The sequence below is a fragment of the Ambystoma mexicanum genome, chromosome 3p (assembly GCF_040938575.1).
Source record: "Ambystoma mexicanum isolate Mex_15411 chromosome 3p, UKY_AmexF1_1, whole genome shotgun sequence".
Classification (NCBI taxonomy): Eukaryota; Metazoa; Chordata; class Amphibia; order Caudata; family Ambystomatidae; genus Ambystoma; species Ambystoma mexicanum.
Window position 1 is genome coordinate 784,884,908 of NC_090925.1, and position 17,237 is coordinate 784,902,144.

The 17,237-nt window shown below is 47.3% G+C and overlaps 1 protein-coding gene across 2 annotated transcripts in view; it reads left to right on the forward strand.

Annotated features, from left to right (window-relative positions):
• LOC138580873 (uncharacterized) overlaps positions 1-17,237 on the forward strand; it is a 570,368-nt gene that overhangs the window by 361,114 nt on the left and 192,017 nt on the right. For both annotated transcript variants that reach the window (XM_069651760.1, XM_069651761.1), the window contains exons 7-8: positions 9,636-9,753; positions 16,423-16,547. In XM_069651760.1, coding sequence (XP_069507861.1) covers positions 9,636-9,753; positions 16,423-16,547 — 243 coding nt within the window. The remainder of the gene's footprint in view (positions 1-9,635; positions 9,754-16,422; positions 16,548-17,237) is intronic.

Sequence of the window (17,237 nt, forward strand, 5' to 3'; positions counted from 1 at the left end):
TGCATTGCGGACTTTGCTCGCCTTCCTGCAGACTTTGCTCGCTTTCCGAAATGTAGGCCAAGCACCCGGAATTTTCACGGCAGCAGCAGTTCTCCTCCTCAGTTGGCATTAGCTCGCACCGATTGCACGTGCACCAGGTGGAGACGCCGTCCATGCGACATGGTCCAGGCTCTTCATCCGTTGACTGGTCCTCCCAACTGCCGTCCGAATCCCCATCGTTTTCGCGTGCTTGACTTTCCAGTAGTTCTTCCTCGGTGTACTCGGGCTCGTACATATACGGCATTATTGTGGCCATTGTGCGGTAAAGATAGTAAAATAATTTACAGAGATGGTACAGGTGTTCACACGGGCTACAAGCGGCGAAGGTAGCTGACCAGAGCACTGAAACGAGTCACAGAATACTCAAAGTAACACAGAGAGAGGAATGGAATCGAAAATCTGCTGCTGTGTGTTGTGAAACGGTCTGTTTATACTTATTGGGGAAAGAGGCGTCCTGCCATTTCCATGGCAACACGTCAATAGCTGAGGCGCAGCGATTGTTGACACGAGACGTGCTTGAAATGGGCAGTACGCGTCTGCTGATGTCAGGCTCAGGGGCGGGGGATTTGATTTAGTGCCGCAAAGGCAGGTGAGCCAGGTCGATGCGGCGGAATGATAGGATTATCACAAAATGGAGGCTGATTTCGAGTGCGATAATGGGCGAAAAGTCGGGTAAGGTCCATAGGAAAGTTTCCTACGATCTACCGATTTATGCTTACAAACACATGGCCGACCCGTAGGGACAATAAAAAAAAAGTCCCGGAACTATCCTTTAAGAATCAAAAAAACTGTTTTCACCCTACCTCATTTCATTTTCAGATAGAGAGAAATGTGCTTCCAATAAGCACCCAAAGCAAGAAAACAACCGGCCGGATTTGCACCAAATATGAACCAAGTTGGGCACAAAGTATCATAGATATTCTGTTATTGGTTTGGTGTAAATCTGTCCATTCATTTTTTTAAAAACGAGGACGGATTGCCTTGGTCCAATTTTTTTTCAATATATCTCCAATAGTGCTTCTCAGCAGTGGGTTTTTTGGAAATGAAAAGCCACCCACCTTTTCTTATTTTTTTGCTTGACTCAAAAGTTTCCCGCAGGAATCCCGTGGGAAGCAGGAAATGAAAATAATTCAAAATGAGATTTGAAGGCAGGGGAAGGAGTGGTTCCCATTAAATTAGAGGGGGAAGGAAGACCACATGTGCAGTTGAAGAGTTTGAGGTAGGCTGGAGAGCCTGCTTTGTGGCAGTATATTTTCATTTTACCGCAGGAATCCAACAGGATTTCCGCAGAAACATTGCAAGACACTTCAGACCAAGAAATGCCTCTCCGGAACCAGCAGGTGACAGAGGATAGTAGAGGAGGGTCAGTCTGTTTGCCTAATTGGTGCAATAGGGGAGGTAGACATGACCAAAGGATTTGGGGTGTGATCGGGTTAATTAAACCTGCAGACATGGGCCTTGCCTGTGGGCTGATGGCCATTGCCACAATCTTCCTGGTTTATTGTTGCAATATGGATAGAGGACACACCGAAGGCCGGTGTATCTGGTTGGTTGCTAGGCATGGGGATATTGTTTCTCAGTCTTTTTTATTAATAATTGGTGCAACATGGACAGTAGCCACAGCTGAAAGATCGTAGAACCCAGGGCACAAACCTAAACATAAAAGGGGTTTACACGTGGAACAGTGTAAGGGTATGGACAAATCATACATTGTACAGTCTATTCCGTGAGGACATGACATCCTGTGTCCAGTACCGAAGTATCACAAAGTATATTAGTGGGCTTCTCTTTCCAGACTATTGTATCTCAAGTAAAAAGGGTCTTTGTTTCTTCCTCACTCTGAAAAGTACCTGTCAACACTCACAGTGCCAGAAGGTTTTAAGTGGTCTCTTCCACTTCTTTATTCAAATGAGTGTAGGCTAGACTAGCCCGCAAGAGGTCAAGAGTACAAGCTGTTGGAGACCCTGTTTGCTGTCCTGCTGCTTCGTTGCTGGAAGCCCGACTCCCCCTGCAGTCTTGAAATACTCCTCTTCCTCCCGTGAGGGTAAAGCCAGCGGGAGGTCAAGCACACTCTGTGCGAGTGTTGGCGTACCGTTGGGTTTGGAGAACCTGTTTGCTGTCGTCCTGCCTCCTTGCTTGAAGCCAGCCCCCCCCCCCCCCCACTGCAGTCTTAAAATCCTCCTCTTCCTCCCGCGATGGTGAATCCCACGGGAGGTCAAAGGCGTGGGGTGTTGGCATCCTGCTGGGGGTGTTAGTGGCACCTGCTGGAAACACCTGTGCAGGACTGGAAGGAAGGTCCCCACATCCAAGACAAGAGTGAGGTGAGATATAGCCAAGGCGGAGCAGACATTTGGCAGGGGGACTACCATGGCCTGTCTTGGTGGGAGCTGTTTGCCCTGTGTTCTGGTTGTTAGGATCGCCTGAAGACTTAAAATGGAGGTGGTCGAGCCCTTACCCACTTCCACTTTTCTCTCTTTTCTTTTCTGCAAGCAGTCCACACAGCCATCCAACCTGCAAGCCAATTTTGAGACTGAGCCCGAGCTCAAACCAATCACAGGACTTTGGTGGAGAGAAGGAAATGAGGGGGTCATCCATTTAACCATGGTAAAAATTGTCCCACTGAGGCTGATATTTGCTGGGCCCTTGCCATCAACACCAATATTGACTCTGCTTTCAGGGGCAAACCTAGAGAGAACACCAGTAACATTTTCAACTTTACCATCAAGGTCCACTCTCTAATAAATGAGATTCACTTGTTCTTGGGGCTTAATCATCAAGCTTTGGGAGGGATTGCTACCACCTTAGGTGGTCACCTCGGGAGGGTGGAGGGGTTACCCAGCAATTTGGATGGCCCATCTGTCATGAGCCCTGAAAAGAGACCTCCAATTGGGAATCAGGGAGAATTAGACAATCACCTAAACTCGTCCGTTACTGCAGGGAACCCAGCATGCATGGTCACCGTTAAAGCATCAACTAATGCAAATGATTGGCTGTCCTCAGGTTCAGCTGAAACCCACCCAGTTTGTGACCCATCGGCTTCCCCTCTGGCACCCATTTTGCTTGTTCACTTTTGCACACTTGCCCCGACCAACTTGACTATTCCTGGGACAGATAAATCATCTCTATCAGTGGCAGACGTTGCCACACCATTCTCCCAACCTGGATGCCCTTGTTATAGGCCCTAGGGGGAGGGTCTGTCACATGACCCCTCTCCTGTGAACATCTGCTTGGTGTCTGATTCCTCGCCTGTGACTGGGTCTATCTTAGACCATCCACTGCCTAATTTTGCACCCCGTTCTTTGGACCAAATGAACACAGAGATTGATGGAACAGTTGAAAACAAGCCTTCTCTCAATTTTTCTTGCAGCAGCTGGAGTGAGAATATGTTAGCCACGCACACGGGGACTAGTTCCTTTCTTTGTCTAACTCCTCTTAGGGCCCCTAAGCCTTTAACCAAAGGAAACCAGCAATCCCTTGATCCACCATCCATGGAGGCCCACATTGCCCGGGGCAGTGTCTGCTGTGAGACCTGAGCGAGGTCCAGGGAAAGGGAAGAGGGAGCCCACGGGGGAGCCCCCTGTACCTCTACTGTTACTAGGGGGCTGCTTCCTCTGATGGCCATTGCCCTTTGTGAGTTGAATGCTCCCATTCTGATAAGGCAGCCCCAGGTTCAGCACCCGTCACTTCTTAATTTACACAGGAGCCCCCTGTGGCCCCCACATGGCGCATAGAGGCTATTTTACTGGTGGAACATGCTCCAAATACACTAGGAACCAAGCACCCCAGGGAAAGGGTAACTAAGGCATATAGTCATCGCTTAAGGGCACGCACGGTTGAGCACCATGCTCACGGGGGGCTAAGAAGTGACACTGTATTTCTGCACGGGGTACCCAAACTACACATTGAAAAGCGTGAACCGAGGGCTGCTCTCCGTAATAAATGCCTTCATTGGCTTTGTACGGTTGGGGACTGTGCATTTGTGTCTAGGAAAGCCATGGTTGACATGGTTGACTGTTTGCCTAGTGAGGGTGAAAACTTCAATGATTCCATTAAACTGGTCTTCAAGGACGAGAAAGTGGCCAGGGATGTCCTGGGAAGATCTCGCTGTTATGGTCGGATTCCCAACAGTGGGATTGTAATCAGTCCCCTCACTTACCCAGGAACTGCTAGCCCCCTGTAATTAATCCAACCAACCATATTTTATCTGGTGCGAATCTCAGACCTCTGGGGACAAGGCCAACTGGGAATTAATGCGGCCTTGGGCCAGTCCAAATTAGAAGTGTGTTACGTCTGCACAAAAAGGGACTTATTTTATTTCTGTATTTTATACCTCTCTACAGGGTTCCTAACTTCCCTTTTTTTGTTCCCTCTTTGTGTATAACTGTTTTGTGATAGAATGTACTTTGATGGCCGATGGCCGAATAAAGTTATATGACTTACTGACTAGATTGGTCTTGGAGTTGCAGTCTGCCATTCTCCTCCTTCCTTGTACACCCACAGCTGTCACCTCCTAGGAGGGGTGGGCGTCATGCTTCTTCAAACTGGACCAACACCTGTCGCCTCTTGAAAAGATTGGTCTGCAATGTCACTGACTCTCACCCCCGACTAGGTATTTTTGGGTACCTTACGTCAACCTCCTACCTGGGACTTACACAGAAAGTGTTCTATAGTTGGACTGATGGGCTTTCTAGTCCCCATAAACACAGAAAACTTGGCCACACAAGGTCATAAAAGTATGCAATAAGTCCACAAACTCCAACATCATTTTAAGCAAGGCTAAATGCACCTTGTGCTACACTAACCTGCAACTGTACTATTGTTCAATGGGCCAATCGAAGTCTATATCCCCATAGAGGTCAATAAAAATTGGTATTTGCAAGGTCTGCACAAAGGGATTAAGAGAAAGGGGGGCCCCACAGAAGACCAATGAAGGGAACACAAGGAAGAGATCCAATCACCAAGTTTCACTCACCAACATTTGGAAGGGAGATACCAAAGGTTAGAATTACGTCAAGAGCCACGGGTACTGCGGTTCTGTTCCAGATGGGTAGAGGGTCAGCACGGGATCTCTGCATAGTTTGACCCACTAAGTCTGGGTACAGAGGTAAGTCTCTGCACTCCCAAGAGGAGATCCACATGAAGAACATGTCTATGAACAGCACAGGTTACGCAACTGCAGAAATAAGTACTGAAGCAGCTGCAGGAAATGTCATGGATTTTTAGCCCGATGGGCAAACGTCAACATGGGAGCGCTACAGCACCGGAGGAAAGGAAACGCGACTTTGAGAAATCACTCGGGGTCTCAGAGACGATGATTCATTTGAGGAAAGAACATTGCAGGCTCATCACTGGAGAATCTGCAGAGTGGGGCCCTTTCCCATTTGGAGTGATTACAAGCGGATAGTCAAGGTCCTCAAACAAAGTCCTCGACCAAGTAAAGATGGAACAAGGGCTCTTGGAGAAGTCAGGGGGGATCATGGGGCATAGTCCGAACAAAGAAATAGGGCCTCATTACGACCCAGGCGGTAAGTTACCGCCTGGGTCGTACCCTTACCACCATGGTGTAAACTATGTTTACACCATGGTGGATGGAGGATTTACCGCCCCATTCCAAGGTGAGTGGGGCGGTAAATCCCCATTTCCCATTTTACCCTTCCCCATTCCCATTTTTGCCCCATAGGGCATAATGGGAGTGGGGAAGGCGCTAATTACGCCACCGTAAATTACAGTGGCGTAATTAGCACCATGGTCCCTTAGCGCCATGGATTTTAACGCCTGCAAAAAGCAGGCGTTAAAATCACCATGGCGCTAAGGGACCTTGTAATCAGTCATTAAGGGTCGGCGCCGTTTACGGCGCCGTTAACCCCTTAACGCCTGACTCGTAATGAGGCCCATAGTGTCACATGAGCTTCCGAGAGCAGAAAGACCAATAGTGTCCCAACAAGGGGTAATGTATTGCATTTGGGATCCAATTCAGCAGGCACTGGAGCTCTCCATGGTGGGGGGATGGTACCATGTTCCTGAAACATGATTCATCAATGGAGGACAGTCATGCCTGGCGTCTGCAAGGATGCAGTACTGCAGCTTTGGGGTCGAGCAACACAGGCGAGTCCTGATGGTCTACCGTGCACCCATGTGCCTTATAGACATGGTGATGTGCCTTTTCCCACTAGAAAGATAGACGGGTCTGGGGAAGCAGAAGCAGAGAGACAGTGGAAGAAAGGGGGACGATACAAGGAACAACAGAAAACTGAAAGGTGTGGGTTGTTCGAGTAAAGTCAGAGGAGGAGGTGGAAGGCCAAGACACAACAAGGAACTGATGTACTGGCTGTGAAAGAAAGTGCTACTGTGTTGTGACTGTGTGTGTGCGTGTATGGTGTGTGAGTGAAAGTAAAAGTGGTAGTAGAAGAGTAGAGAGCAAGTGAAGGGTGACTGAGGGAGTGAAAGGAAAGCGGTTAAGGGGAAGGCGGGGTGAAGATGCAATGGTTTTAAAGGGGTGAAGTGGTAGAGTAGAGTTGGGACGAGTAGAGGTCTAGTAGTGACATGGAGGTAGTAGGAATGACAGTTTAGAGGTGGGAGTGGTATTTAACCAGAGTGGAGAGAGTGGTAGTGGAGTGTAAGGAGACGAGGCAGCAGAGAGGAGAGCAAGAGTTGGAGATAGTAAGATCAGAGGGTGGAGGTGAGTAGAAGGAGAAGGGCCATCGGAATGACAAAAGAGGAAGTGGTAAGGAGAGGGAGAGAGAGAGAGATAGAGAGAGAGGGAGAGAGAGAGAGGGAAGACGGTGGGTGGAACAGGAAGGGAGAATGACAGTGAAGAAAGAGGAAGGGAGAGAAGCAGTAAGATCCAGTGAAAGGAGTTGAAGGGTGTAAAGACCAGACAAGTGCCTAGAGTGATTGGACGGCACTATCCATTTGGATCCCTGATAGGGGTCACCTATATAGTTCCCAAAGCAAGTCTAGATAGATATGGTGTTTGCCTTTAGGCCGTCACATATAGACAGATAGCTTTTAAATAGTAGGGGTCACTTATCACTCGTACCAGTCCGAGGTCGAGGGCAGCCTGGGTTAGGGTAGGATTGCCCATCCCTAGGGTAGAGAGGGACGACAATGACGCTCATTGCTAAATTGACAATATAATCCCTTAATCCTCATCTGGCATTGGGTGTGTTCTTGAGGCCACCTGTGACATTAGACATAGGTGCTAGGAAGACATAGGGCCTCATTCCGAGTACGGCGCTAACCAATGGCGCTATTAACGCCTTGGTTGACGCCGTACCCGGACCGGCAGCGCCTTGGTGGATGGCGGAATTACCGCCCCATTCCAAGGTTGGCGGGGCAGTAATTCCCCAATCCCCATTTACCCTTCCCCATTCCCATTCTTGCCCCATAGGGCATAATGGGAGTGGGGAAGGCGTTAATTACGCCACCGTAAATTACGGTGGCGTAATTAACATCAAGGTCCCTTAGCGCCATGGTTTTTAACACCTGCTAAAAGCAGGTGTTAAAACCTCCATGGCGCAAAGGGAACTCGGAGTATGGCGGTAAGGGATTACCGCCACCGCTCTCGTTAGCGGTGGCCGCTATCCCTTACCGCCATACTCGGAATGAGGCCCATAGATGCTAAGAAGACGTGAACATCCAAACTCAAAAACATAACATCTTGAAACAAATGAGGGGTTCAGACACAGACAAATAAGTCACATAACACTTGGTAGGAGTCACAAGCACAAGTGTGCATGTGAACACATTCTGAGCTGCATCCTAGCTTTCTTCTATGGGCTCTCCCCCTGCTCCCCATTCTGAAGCCAGAAACCTTGGAGTCATCTTCAACTCCTCTCTCTCCTCCCACCCTCACATTCAGGACATTGCCAAGAAGTCCAGCTTTCAACTCTTTCTTCTTGAAGGAATTCTCCCTTTTCTCACCTTCCCCCAGAAGCTTAATGTTACCTGAGCCCTGGTTCACTCTAGGCTTGTCTATTGCAATAGCCTCCTCCTGAATCTACCTTCATCCACTCTGCGACCTCTCCAGCTAATCCAGAATAAGGCAGCAAGATTTATCCTTGGCCTCAAGCCCTGAGACCGCATTTCTCCTGCCCTAAAAAGTCTTCATTGGCTCCTGGTTGCTTCACGGATTAAATCCAGATCCCTTTGTATCATCCATAAGGCTTTCTGGGTCTGGGGACCACACTATCTGCAACTCTCTCTCACTAAATAATCCCCCTCTTGACCTCTGCGCTCCTCTGGCACCTACTCTTTGTGTGTAAAGCGTTTCACTAAACAGAGGGCAAGGGGTCAATCACTTTCCTCAGCTGGCCTCCTTCTTTGGAATATCCTCAGCCTCCCTCTTCGTCTTGAGCAGGACTTTCTTAAATTCCGGAAGCTCCTCAAGACTTTCCTCTTTACCTCCTCCTTCCCTCTGCTAATATCACAGTTGCTTGTTTGGTATTCAGGGCCCTTATGCATCCTCAGGGCCCTGACCTCTCACATTGAATCGTCCCCAGCTTCTGTCTTTCTTCAGCACTTGCCTCAGCTCACCCTCTACCCTGGAGGCTTGCACTTACTTTACATTGCACTTCACCTGTTGCTCGTCTATCCCATTCCTCCTCCCTTCTGTACTTGCATGTTCTGAACACTCATGAGGCATAGTAGGTTTGACCTCCCCGTCTCCTCCTGTATTTAATATTTTGTATGTATTTGATCTATTTCTCATCCCCTTGTCCCCTCCCTGTTGCCACTTTGAAACAATATTTACTTCCTGTATAAGCACCTAACAAGTGAACAATAAATAAATAAATACTGATTCTTCTGTGCACAGTCATTCTGGTCCGTGTGCTTGGGCCTGAAAGGCTCTTCATAGTGTGTCACAGCTTGCTTCTATGCAGAGCTTAACAGGTGTATTTGTAGAGCGCACATTCACCTCCAGAGAGGCATGCTGGCAGATAACAGATGTGTATTGTTACCCAACTTAATGGTGTTCATTTTGTCGACCTCATAAGGATGAAGGGCTGAGTACTCCTGCCAGGATTTGAACCTGTGACCATGAGATCAAACACAGGTTCTTGTAGTGGATGCATAAGTCCACTGAGCCACACCGGCTCTCTAAATGCCTTACACACTCATGGCTCCTTCCTTTGCTAGGGGCTGCAGCTGACATGGACTCACACAGTAGAAAGGCTCTGACCATAAGCCCAGTGCCACATGATATCTCTATGCGGGGCTTCATAGAATCCCCTCCCACACCTACGTACCCAGAGGTGCACAGTGAGCTGTTTTTGACGCAGGTCACAGTCCATTTCTGGCACACAAAAAAACACACACAAAAAATAAAAATGTTGGGGCTATGCGTCAAAGGAGCAATCCACTACACACAGCAAGCTTTATCTTTGGCGGCCAATACTGCTCCACCAAAGCAAATAGCAAGCAAAGGGGTCTGCCTCTTGCAAAGCATTATGAAGCTCACAGACACTACTGCGCTGTGAAGTAGAGGAGATGGCTAATTGCAGGGGGACTAAATTGTGAACGAGATCGCATGCAAAGCAAGGTATGCTAAGGATCTGAATGCACAGAACTAACGAAGGATCGCCTCTTTGTTATAGTTGTTGGCCGAGGACTGGTTCTGAAAAGGGGCCTAGACGTGCTGGACTGCGCTCTGATAGGGCTTGAGGGCCCTATCGTCACCACCCTCGTTTTCCCCATGATGACTGCGTTTAGCAGGTATGTGCAGAACTAATCCCGTCTTCTTGCAGTCGACTAACAGACAATATTTCAAAATGCAAAAACAATGTTCAATGTGTTGCGTCTTCCAGACCATTGGCCTCATTACACGGAAGGCGGTAATGGTTAACGGCCACCGTTAATGGTAACGGTGACCGTTAACCATTACCGCCTTACTACGAGGTCCCTTAGTGGGTTGGTGCTTTAACGCCTGCTTTTTGCAGGCGTTAAAAACCAACCCGCTAAGGGACCTAGGAGCTAATTACGGCACCACAAAATTGCGGTGCCGTAATTAGCGCCTTCCCCATTCCCATAGAGCCCTATGGGGCAGAATGGGAATGGGGAAGGGCAATGGCGGAAGGGGGATTTACCGCCCCTCCAACCTTGGAATGGGGCGGTAAATCCTCTTTCCGCCAAGGCGGTTCCGGTATTTTACCGGCATGAGCCATGGCGCTAATAGCGCCATGGCTCACCGCCTTCCGTGTAATGAGGCCCCATGTTTCAGAATAGGCAGTAGCAGCCCACTCTCTTAACAAAACCACCCAGAAAGCTGAGCAGCTGATCCGCGAGTTGGGGCCTCACAGATTGGACTCAGTGTTGCCAACTCCTCAGTGAAGAAAGTAGCTATTGGCTCCCCTAGAAGTCGCCAGAAGTAGCTAGATGACATCACTGCCTAATTTGCATAATTACCTCCACTTTCCCCCTGCGATTTATGGCTTTTACTGTGGCCCCCTCCCCTTTTAACACCTCCCTTTTAAGTTATCAGTGTGTTTTTGCATTACTCCCGTTAGAAAATGGGCGATTGACCACACTTTTTTCAATTGTTTTGGAAACTTGTATAAATGAGCAAGTCTCCAAACCAATTGAAAAAAGTAGCTAGATTTCTCGCTAGCCGCTTTTCAATGAAAAAGTCGCTAGGGGGCGTACTTTCTCGCTAAATATAGCGAGAAAGTCGCTAAGTTGGCAACACTGATTGGACTGGGTTTGGGGGGCGTGTCTCTCGGGAGACAGAGCGCCTGAGTAGACATAGAAAAGGGACATGGCGGACAGAGCCTCTCCGAGCTCGGGAGAAGAAAATATGTCAGCCATTTTAGAATGTCATCATGTGTACTGTAGAATGAAGAGATCAACAATGGATCAGTTATTTTTAAATGTGTTTTGAATCCCAACTGAAAGGAAGGTTATCTCCATTTATATATATTATATGAAACTAACATGGTTGTTATTTGCTTTATTCATGTAAACTAGAAATGTTATATATAGTTTACACAAAGAGGATGTACATTAAGCCATATTTGCAACATTTGAGAGTAGTCCTTTGTACTGTGCACCGAGCTGGCAAGTGAAACTTTCACCTGCAGGCACGCTGGGGCGTCGGAGACACATAAAATCTGGGGGCAACAGGGGACACCTTGTGGACTTGTAGACTGTGTTTCACGTCCCGAGTGCCACTCTGCTAATCCTGGGGAGATTGGTCTTGTAGTGGTTGGTTGTTAATTGGCCAAAGGAGCAAGCTCTGCTCGCCCCTTTTTACCAAAATTGTGCTTGCTAGTAAGTTGCGAGTGCAGCATCATCATGACACTTTGTAATGTAACGTGAGCGGCCAGCATATATATCAAAAAGCTCCACCAGGCAGCAGCCGCAGAACCAAATGCGCTACTATACATTACTGCACCTACATTGCCTTTACAATTTCTCTAGCTCATAATCAGGACTGAACATTAAACACAATCTTCATGGATGATGCCGATGGTTTCATTTTTATCGTAGCACTAAAAGCCAAAGTACTGTTAATAATATGCATCATGTCCGGTTCAGGACATCGGTTGCCACAGCGAAGGAGCAGCACTTGTTCCGTGTCCATTAGCCGTCCAAGTGCAGATAAACAATGATTGTAACCAGGCAATGCAGCTTTAATGACTAGTGTGAAATATGCACCTGTAATTGCAAGCCCATCGCTTCTGGCCACTGCTGCCAAGAAAGCATTGTGATGGTAATGGACGGCCGCTTGCCAGCAGAGTGGCACTGGCAGATCAATCAGATACAAACCTCCTAAAGGCATCTTCAGGCTAAAACTTAACAAAACGCAGTGAGTGTACACTCAAATCAAATACGAGCCCAAAACTAATTGTTAATAATGTTGCTTAGATTGCCTGACAACGATCACGTACTATGATAAAGTTGTTTAAATGCAATTTCAAATGCAATGGTTCATACTTTCAAAACTACGAACTCAGTTGTCTGTGCTCTATAAAAAATGATTTATTTGCCCATCAAGCCAAATAAATATCACCTCCAGCCTGCCCATTAAGCAAAATGCCAGTCAGATAGCACAGCGAGTAGAGCGCTCGCTTTGACATCCATGCAGAGCCTGCCGATGCAGGTTTCAAAATCCGGCAGGGCCAAACTCAGCCTTTCATCCTTCCGAGGTCAGTAAATGAGCACCACACACCGTGTCTAATAATAAGCAGCGCTCAGATGCCTGAGGGTTCCTAGCGCTATATAAATGCAAATTATTATTATTATGATCTGTCTGTATAAAGTCGCTCTTAAAGCATGCAGCATTAAAAGAACATCAACATTATGTAAGAGTTAGGGATTTCACACGTTGTCAATCTAGAGGTAGACTGAAGCTGGATAAAGTTGTTTAAATGCAATTTCAACAGTAATGGTTCATACCTTCAAAACTACAAGCTCAGTTGTCTGCATGCCATAAAAAATAATTTATTTCGCCATCAATGCCTGGACTACTTTAGGTATAGGTGCCACCTCCAGCCTGTCTATTAAGCAAAATGCCTGAAATTTCATCCAATCACAGAAGTGGGAACTGTTGTGCTCACAAGCAGAACAACCCCAGGAGCGTGAGCAGTTATAAAACAATTATGTACACGGTCCGGACCGGTTACCAGGCAGCCAGCCACAAACAACCAGCCAGTGTGACTGTCTCTGAGCAAGAGACACTGTATGAGCAGAGCCGAGTGAACATTCGCTCATATATTATCCAGCTCCAGCCCTGATTTTAAGTTAACACAGGCAGTCTTGCTAAAATTAAACCCCTGCTTCTCGCCTTGCTTCTGATTGTGGGGGGGGATACATAGAATTACACCCCCTGCCTAAAATTGTGGGAGGGGTTTGTCCCCTCTGAAACCCCATGTCCTACGCCCATGCAGGCACGGCAGTCCGGAGCAAATCCACGTCGTCTCACCTGGCAAAGAGATCCCGCCGTGCTCCAGAAACTCACACAGACACGTGATATGTGACATTACTCCTGATTGGAAGAAAATGGTTTGGTATTGTTTATTTATGAAGCGCCTATACACAGGCAAGTGTTTCAAAGCGCTCAAAGAGGGTGGGAACGTGAGGAAAAAACAACAGTCACTCAGAGCCCTTGAAATTCTGAGACGATAATAATCTGCACCGGCAGAGGAAGTGCGTAGAGTACACTTAACAGTTTGAGGTGCAGCAAATAGGCCCGACAGCGATTCTGCCGTTTTACCAGAGCAATTAAGGGGTGAAGACAAGGAAGAACAGGAAGGTGATCTTCAGGCACGGTGCGAACGGATCGTGCAATTGCACAGACGGTCACAGGAAGGGGGAGATCCAAGTGCACCTGGTCGGTGGAGACTGGGGTAGGTGCAGAGAAAGTCACTCTCATAGGGTATTTCTCAAGTGCAGTGAATATGAGTGGGATGTAGGGCCCTGAGACAAGAACGAAAGAGGACTGGCAGGGAGGCCATGGACCTGTGAGACTCTGAGGAACACCAAACAGCCAGTCAGCAAGCTGTAAGGAAAGAGGAGGGAGAGAGGGAAAGAGCAGAGGAGGGAGAGAGAAGGAAGAGGAGAAGAGGAAGGTCTTGAGGAGTTTCTGGAATTTAAGAAAATCGGCTCAAGATGGAGGGCAGCAGGGAGGCTATTCCAGAGGGATGCACCTGCTGAGGATAAGGATCTCCCTCCAAATCTCTGGTTGGAGAAATGGCTCACTCACAGAAGGTTGGAGGCAGATGAGCAGAGGGCTTGTGAGGGACAGTACTTAGGGAGGCAGTGTTGCAGGTAGGTAGCTCCCAGGTCCCAGAAAGCCTTATGAACAATGCAGAGGGTCTTGAGCTTGCAGCCACGAAAGGATGTTAGCGCAGAAGAGATTCGGTCCCTGAGCTTGAGGCCAAAGATAAGTCTCGCAATTCTGTTCTGGATGAGTTGCAGAGGGCGATGGGCAGAAGAAGGGAGGTTGAGGAAGAGGCTGTTGCAATAGTCCAGCCTAGAGAGAACCAGGGCTCTGGAGACATTGAGCATCAGTACCTTTGAGGTGTAGCTGATAGTTAGACTTTTTAGAGATGTCTGAAATGTGAGAGGAGAAGGAGAGAGTGGATTCAAAAATGACCCCAAGGTTGTTTACTTAATAGGTTAAACAACCCACTATTGGATTACATCTAAGTTGTACATCTGAAATTAACAATTTGTGCACCAGTAATTGTATACCACAGCATTCCCAGTTGTAATGGAAACATCAAAGACTGCTTCTTGGAGCCCCTTCCTTATTGTAGCAATGTCCTGGCAACATTTGGTGGCTTATGGTTCAATACATCCCATTATGGGAGACTGAGCGCAACAAGTTACAATTGTAAATGCACCTCATTTGCATAAGAAAGAATTGTAAATGGGCAGGAGTGTCGATTTCAGAACCCCATTGGAACGGGTCAGTATTTAGACTTGTATTTGTTCTCGTTTTTATGCCAATTAGGTAGCTATCCTGATGTAAACTTGGTAGAGCAATACATCTACGATCATTGACGTGACATCATTTGCCTTAGAAAATCATAAACAAGGGATTACTCTAGAACAACAGAAATATGAATTACTGTATGTCACACGAAGCGATCCAGGCTCTGTCATTACAGGGCAATATTAAACAATGTGCTACATATTGGACCAGTTGGGCAATCCTCAGAGTAGATTAACGACACAAAGGAAAGTTGAATATTGCATGAACAAAATAAAACAAAATATGATTTGGGAAAATGATGATACAATAAGAGAAATGAGGCCCCCACTCAAAGCGAAATCAGTTGCAGAGCGTCTAAGAATTCACAGAAGCAAATTCGTTTTCATTAAAGTTGCTTTTACGACATTGAAACACAAAACTATCTATACACCATTCAAGAAAAAAAAAAAACTTCAACATCAACCCTCCTCCTCCAGTAAAATTCAACAAATACAGTGATCTCATATCCCTTACGTTTCCATCAAACTCACTTTTTTCCTCCCCTTCAGCATGGATCGCCTTAACGTGTTCTGTAGACACACTATCATGGTGGATTGTTAATCCCAATGCATGATCCTCTTTTTGTCACTTAGCCATTCTATTCTCTTTAAACACACATGGCCAAAGCAAGTAGGCGTTGGTTGTCGCACCACAAGTGCAACTTCAAAAGCCCCAAGGATCTTCATGCCATGAATCATGGAAAACAATAAAGTGTGCGCCATTGCAAGTGGCGAACATTAAACGACATTTCCCAGCACTACAATTATACTACTACCTGGCCTTAAAATGGTAACAGCTGCAAAACGGTGTGAGCATCTGAGCATATGACAGCAGTGCCTGGCAAAAGCCTCACTAGTACCTATACATAAGCCAACACACTTGGCTTTGTCAATGCCTGTTGGTAAATTGTCTTACGGTAAGGGGCCAGTCTAAAAGATGGTGTTTTATGTTGGTTGGGGACACATCCCCCACCTAATTATGTTTCGAAAGATGTCCAATCGTGCCTGCATCCAGTCACCCATTTCCATTTCTGTGGGGATTTTGTGTGTTTTAATTGGCTGAAATATATTTATTCTTCCTATATTTTGACTTAGTATTGAGTCCCGGTTGCATGTGAATGTAGATGTTAGCCATTCCTCATTTTCTAATGAAACCCCATTCTGGCCCCTAGCAGTCCTCAATGCGACTTCACTGCCATTGAGCATAGAGACTGGGCCAGGCCTGGCCTGATGTGTTACTTCTGTGATACTGGATGCCTGAAAGAGATGCTGTGCAGCAGCACGTGCGGGCCAGAGCCATTGCCACCGCCAACCCTTCTCAATCACAGATTGAGAGAGGGAGCACACGGAAATAACCGTAAACTCTCAAACTAACACATTGGGCCTCATTACGGGGCTTACCGGCACTGTTGTTACCGGACCGGCACACTCCGATTCTGCGGGCAGCTGCCGTCCCACCCGCCAGGTCAGACCGCTCGCAGACTTTTCGGTGCTTCCATCTTCTCCATTCCCATTGAGTCCTATGGGACTCAAATGGGAATGGGGACTAACGATTTTCTGGCGCCTGACTTCCAGGAAACACCAGGGTCATAAACACCTGGTGTTTCCGTGAAGCCAGGCACTGGAAAAATCCACAAGTCCGGAGGCAGCCTGCCTGTTTTACCGGCAAAGCTACTGCCGGACTTGTAATGAGGCCTATGATCCAATTTGACCTGCAAGGTTAATGCCACTCTTCCTCGCTTCACACTATCTATGACTACCAGAGCCTGAGTTCATGTGAATTTCGGGGTGCAATTACACAACTGCCTGCCGTCTCTCTTATTAGGGCTCTGTGACTGTTGCCGTCCCATGATGTTCTAGCCGGGGCACTCAAACCCCTTCCCTAATTTGTTTTAATTTTGTTTTGCGCAGGTATGAATTCCGCAGCGCCGTCGCCATAGTTCTTACTGAGCCTCTGTGGAAAGTGAATATATTACCAGAAGGACCAATTGAAATGGTCCTGGGGAAATGCCTCAAAATAAGCTTCTTCGTGATTGGTAACTATTTAGTTTTGTTGCTCAATTTGTGATATGCATTTGTTTGTATGTTCAGTCACTATAATAATGAACTCGGTTCAAACGAGTCAACTGTATAATTCATGGGACCAACCTTAATGTAGATATACTGCACAGGCGTATCGTAGAGCTTTAATGGTAAATGTGAAATTACCCGATTAACTCGTATGTCCTCTACTTTGAGTGTTTGACAAACGCTGCGCTGCCTCAATTCCCTGATATGCCTCCCATTCCCTGTCAGGAAGGGAGATGCACTTCCGCTACTCGGGTTGTCTGGACTATCATGTGGGTGGCCAATTCCACTTTTCAGTGTCGAGCATAAAATTGTTCTAGCTCGGGGCTGGCTAAGCGAGTGTCCCCCCTCCGTGGCCGAACCACAGAAATTCCCCGTACCAGGATCATGCGACCCAGCCTCACATGCGCAGCTAGGCAGAAGGAATCACAGAGGGTCCCTTGGCATGCTAATGGTACAGGCAGGAGGCTATTTGCATCACCAAGTAGGTAGTGGCAGTAGCTTTGTTACCAGGGCAGTTTCTAGCCAACTTGGTGCCCAGAGCGAAACACCAGAATGCACCCCCCCCACACCGACTGGCAGACGTCACTCCCAAACTACACCTCTGTGTCCTGCTACAAAACCCCTCCTCGATATGAATAAATAATTGCTATATAAAT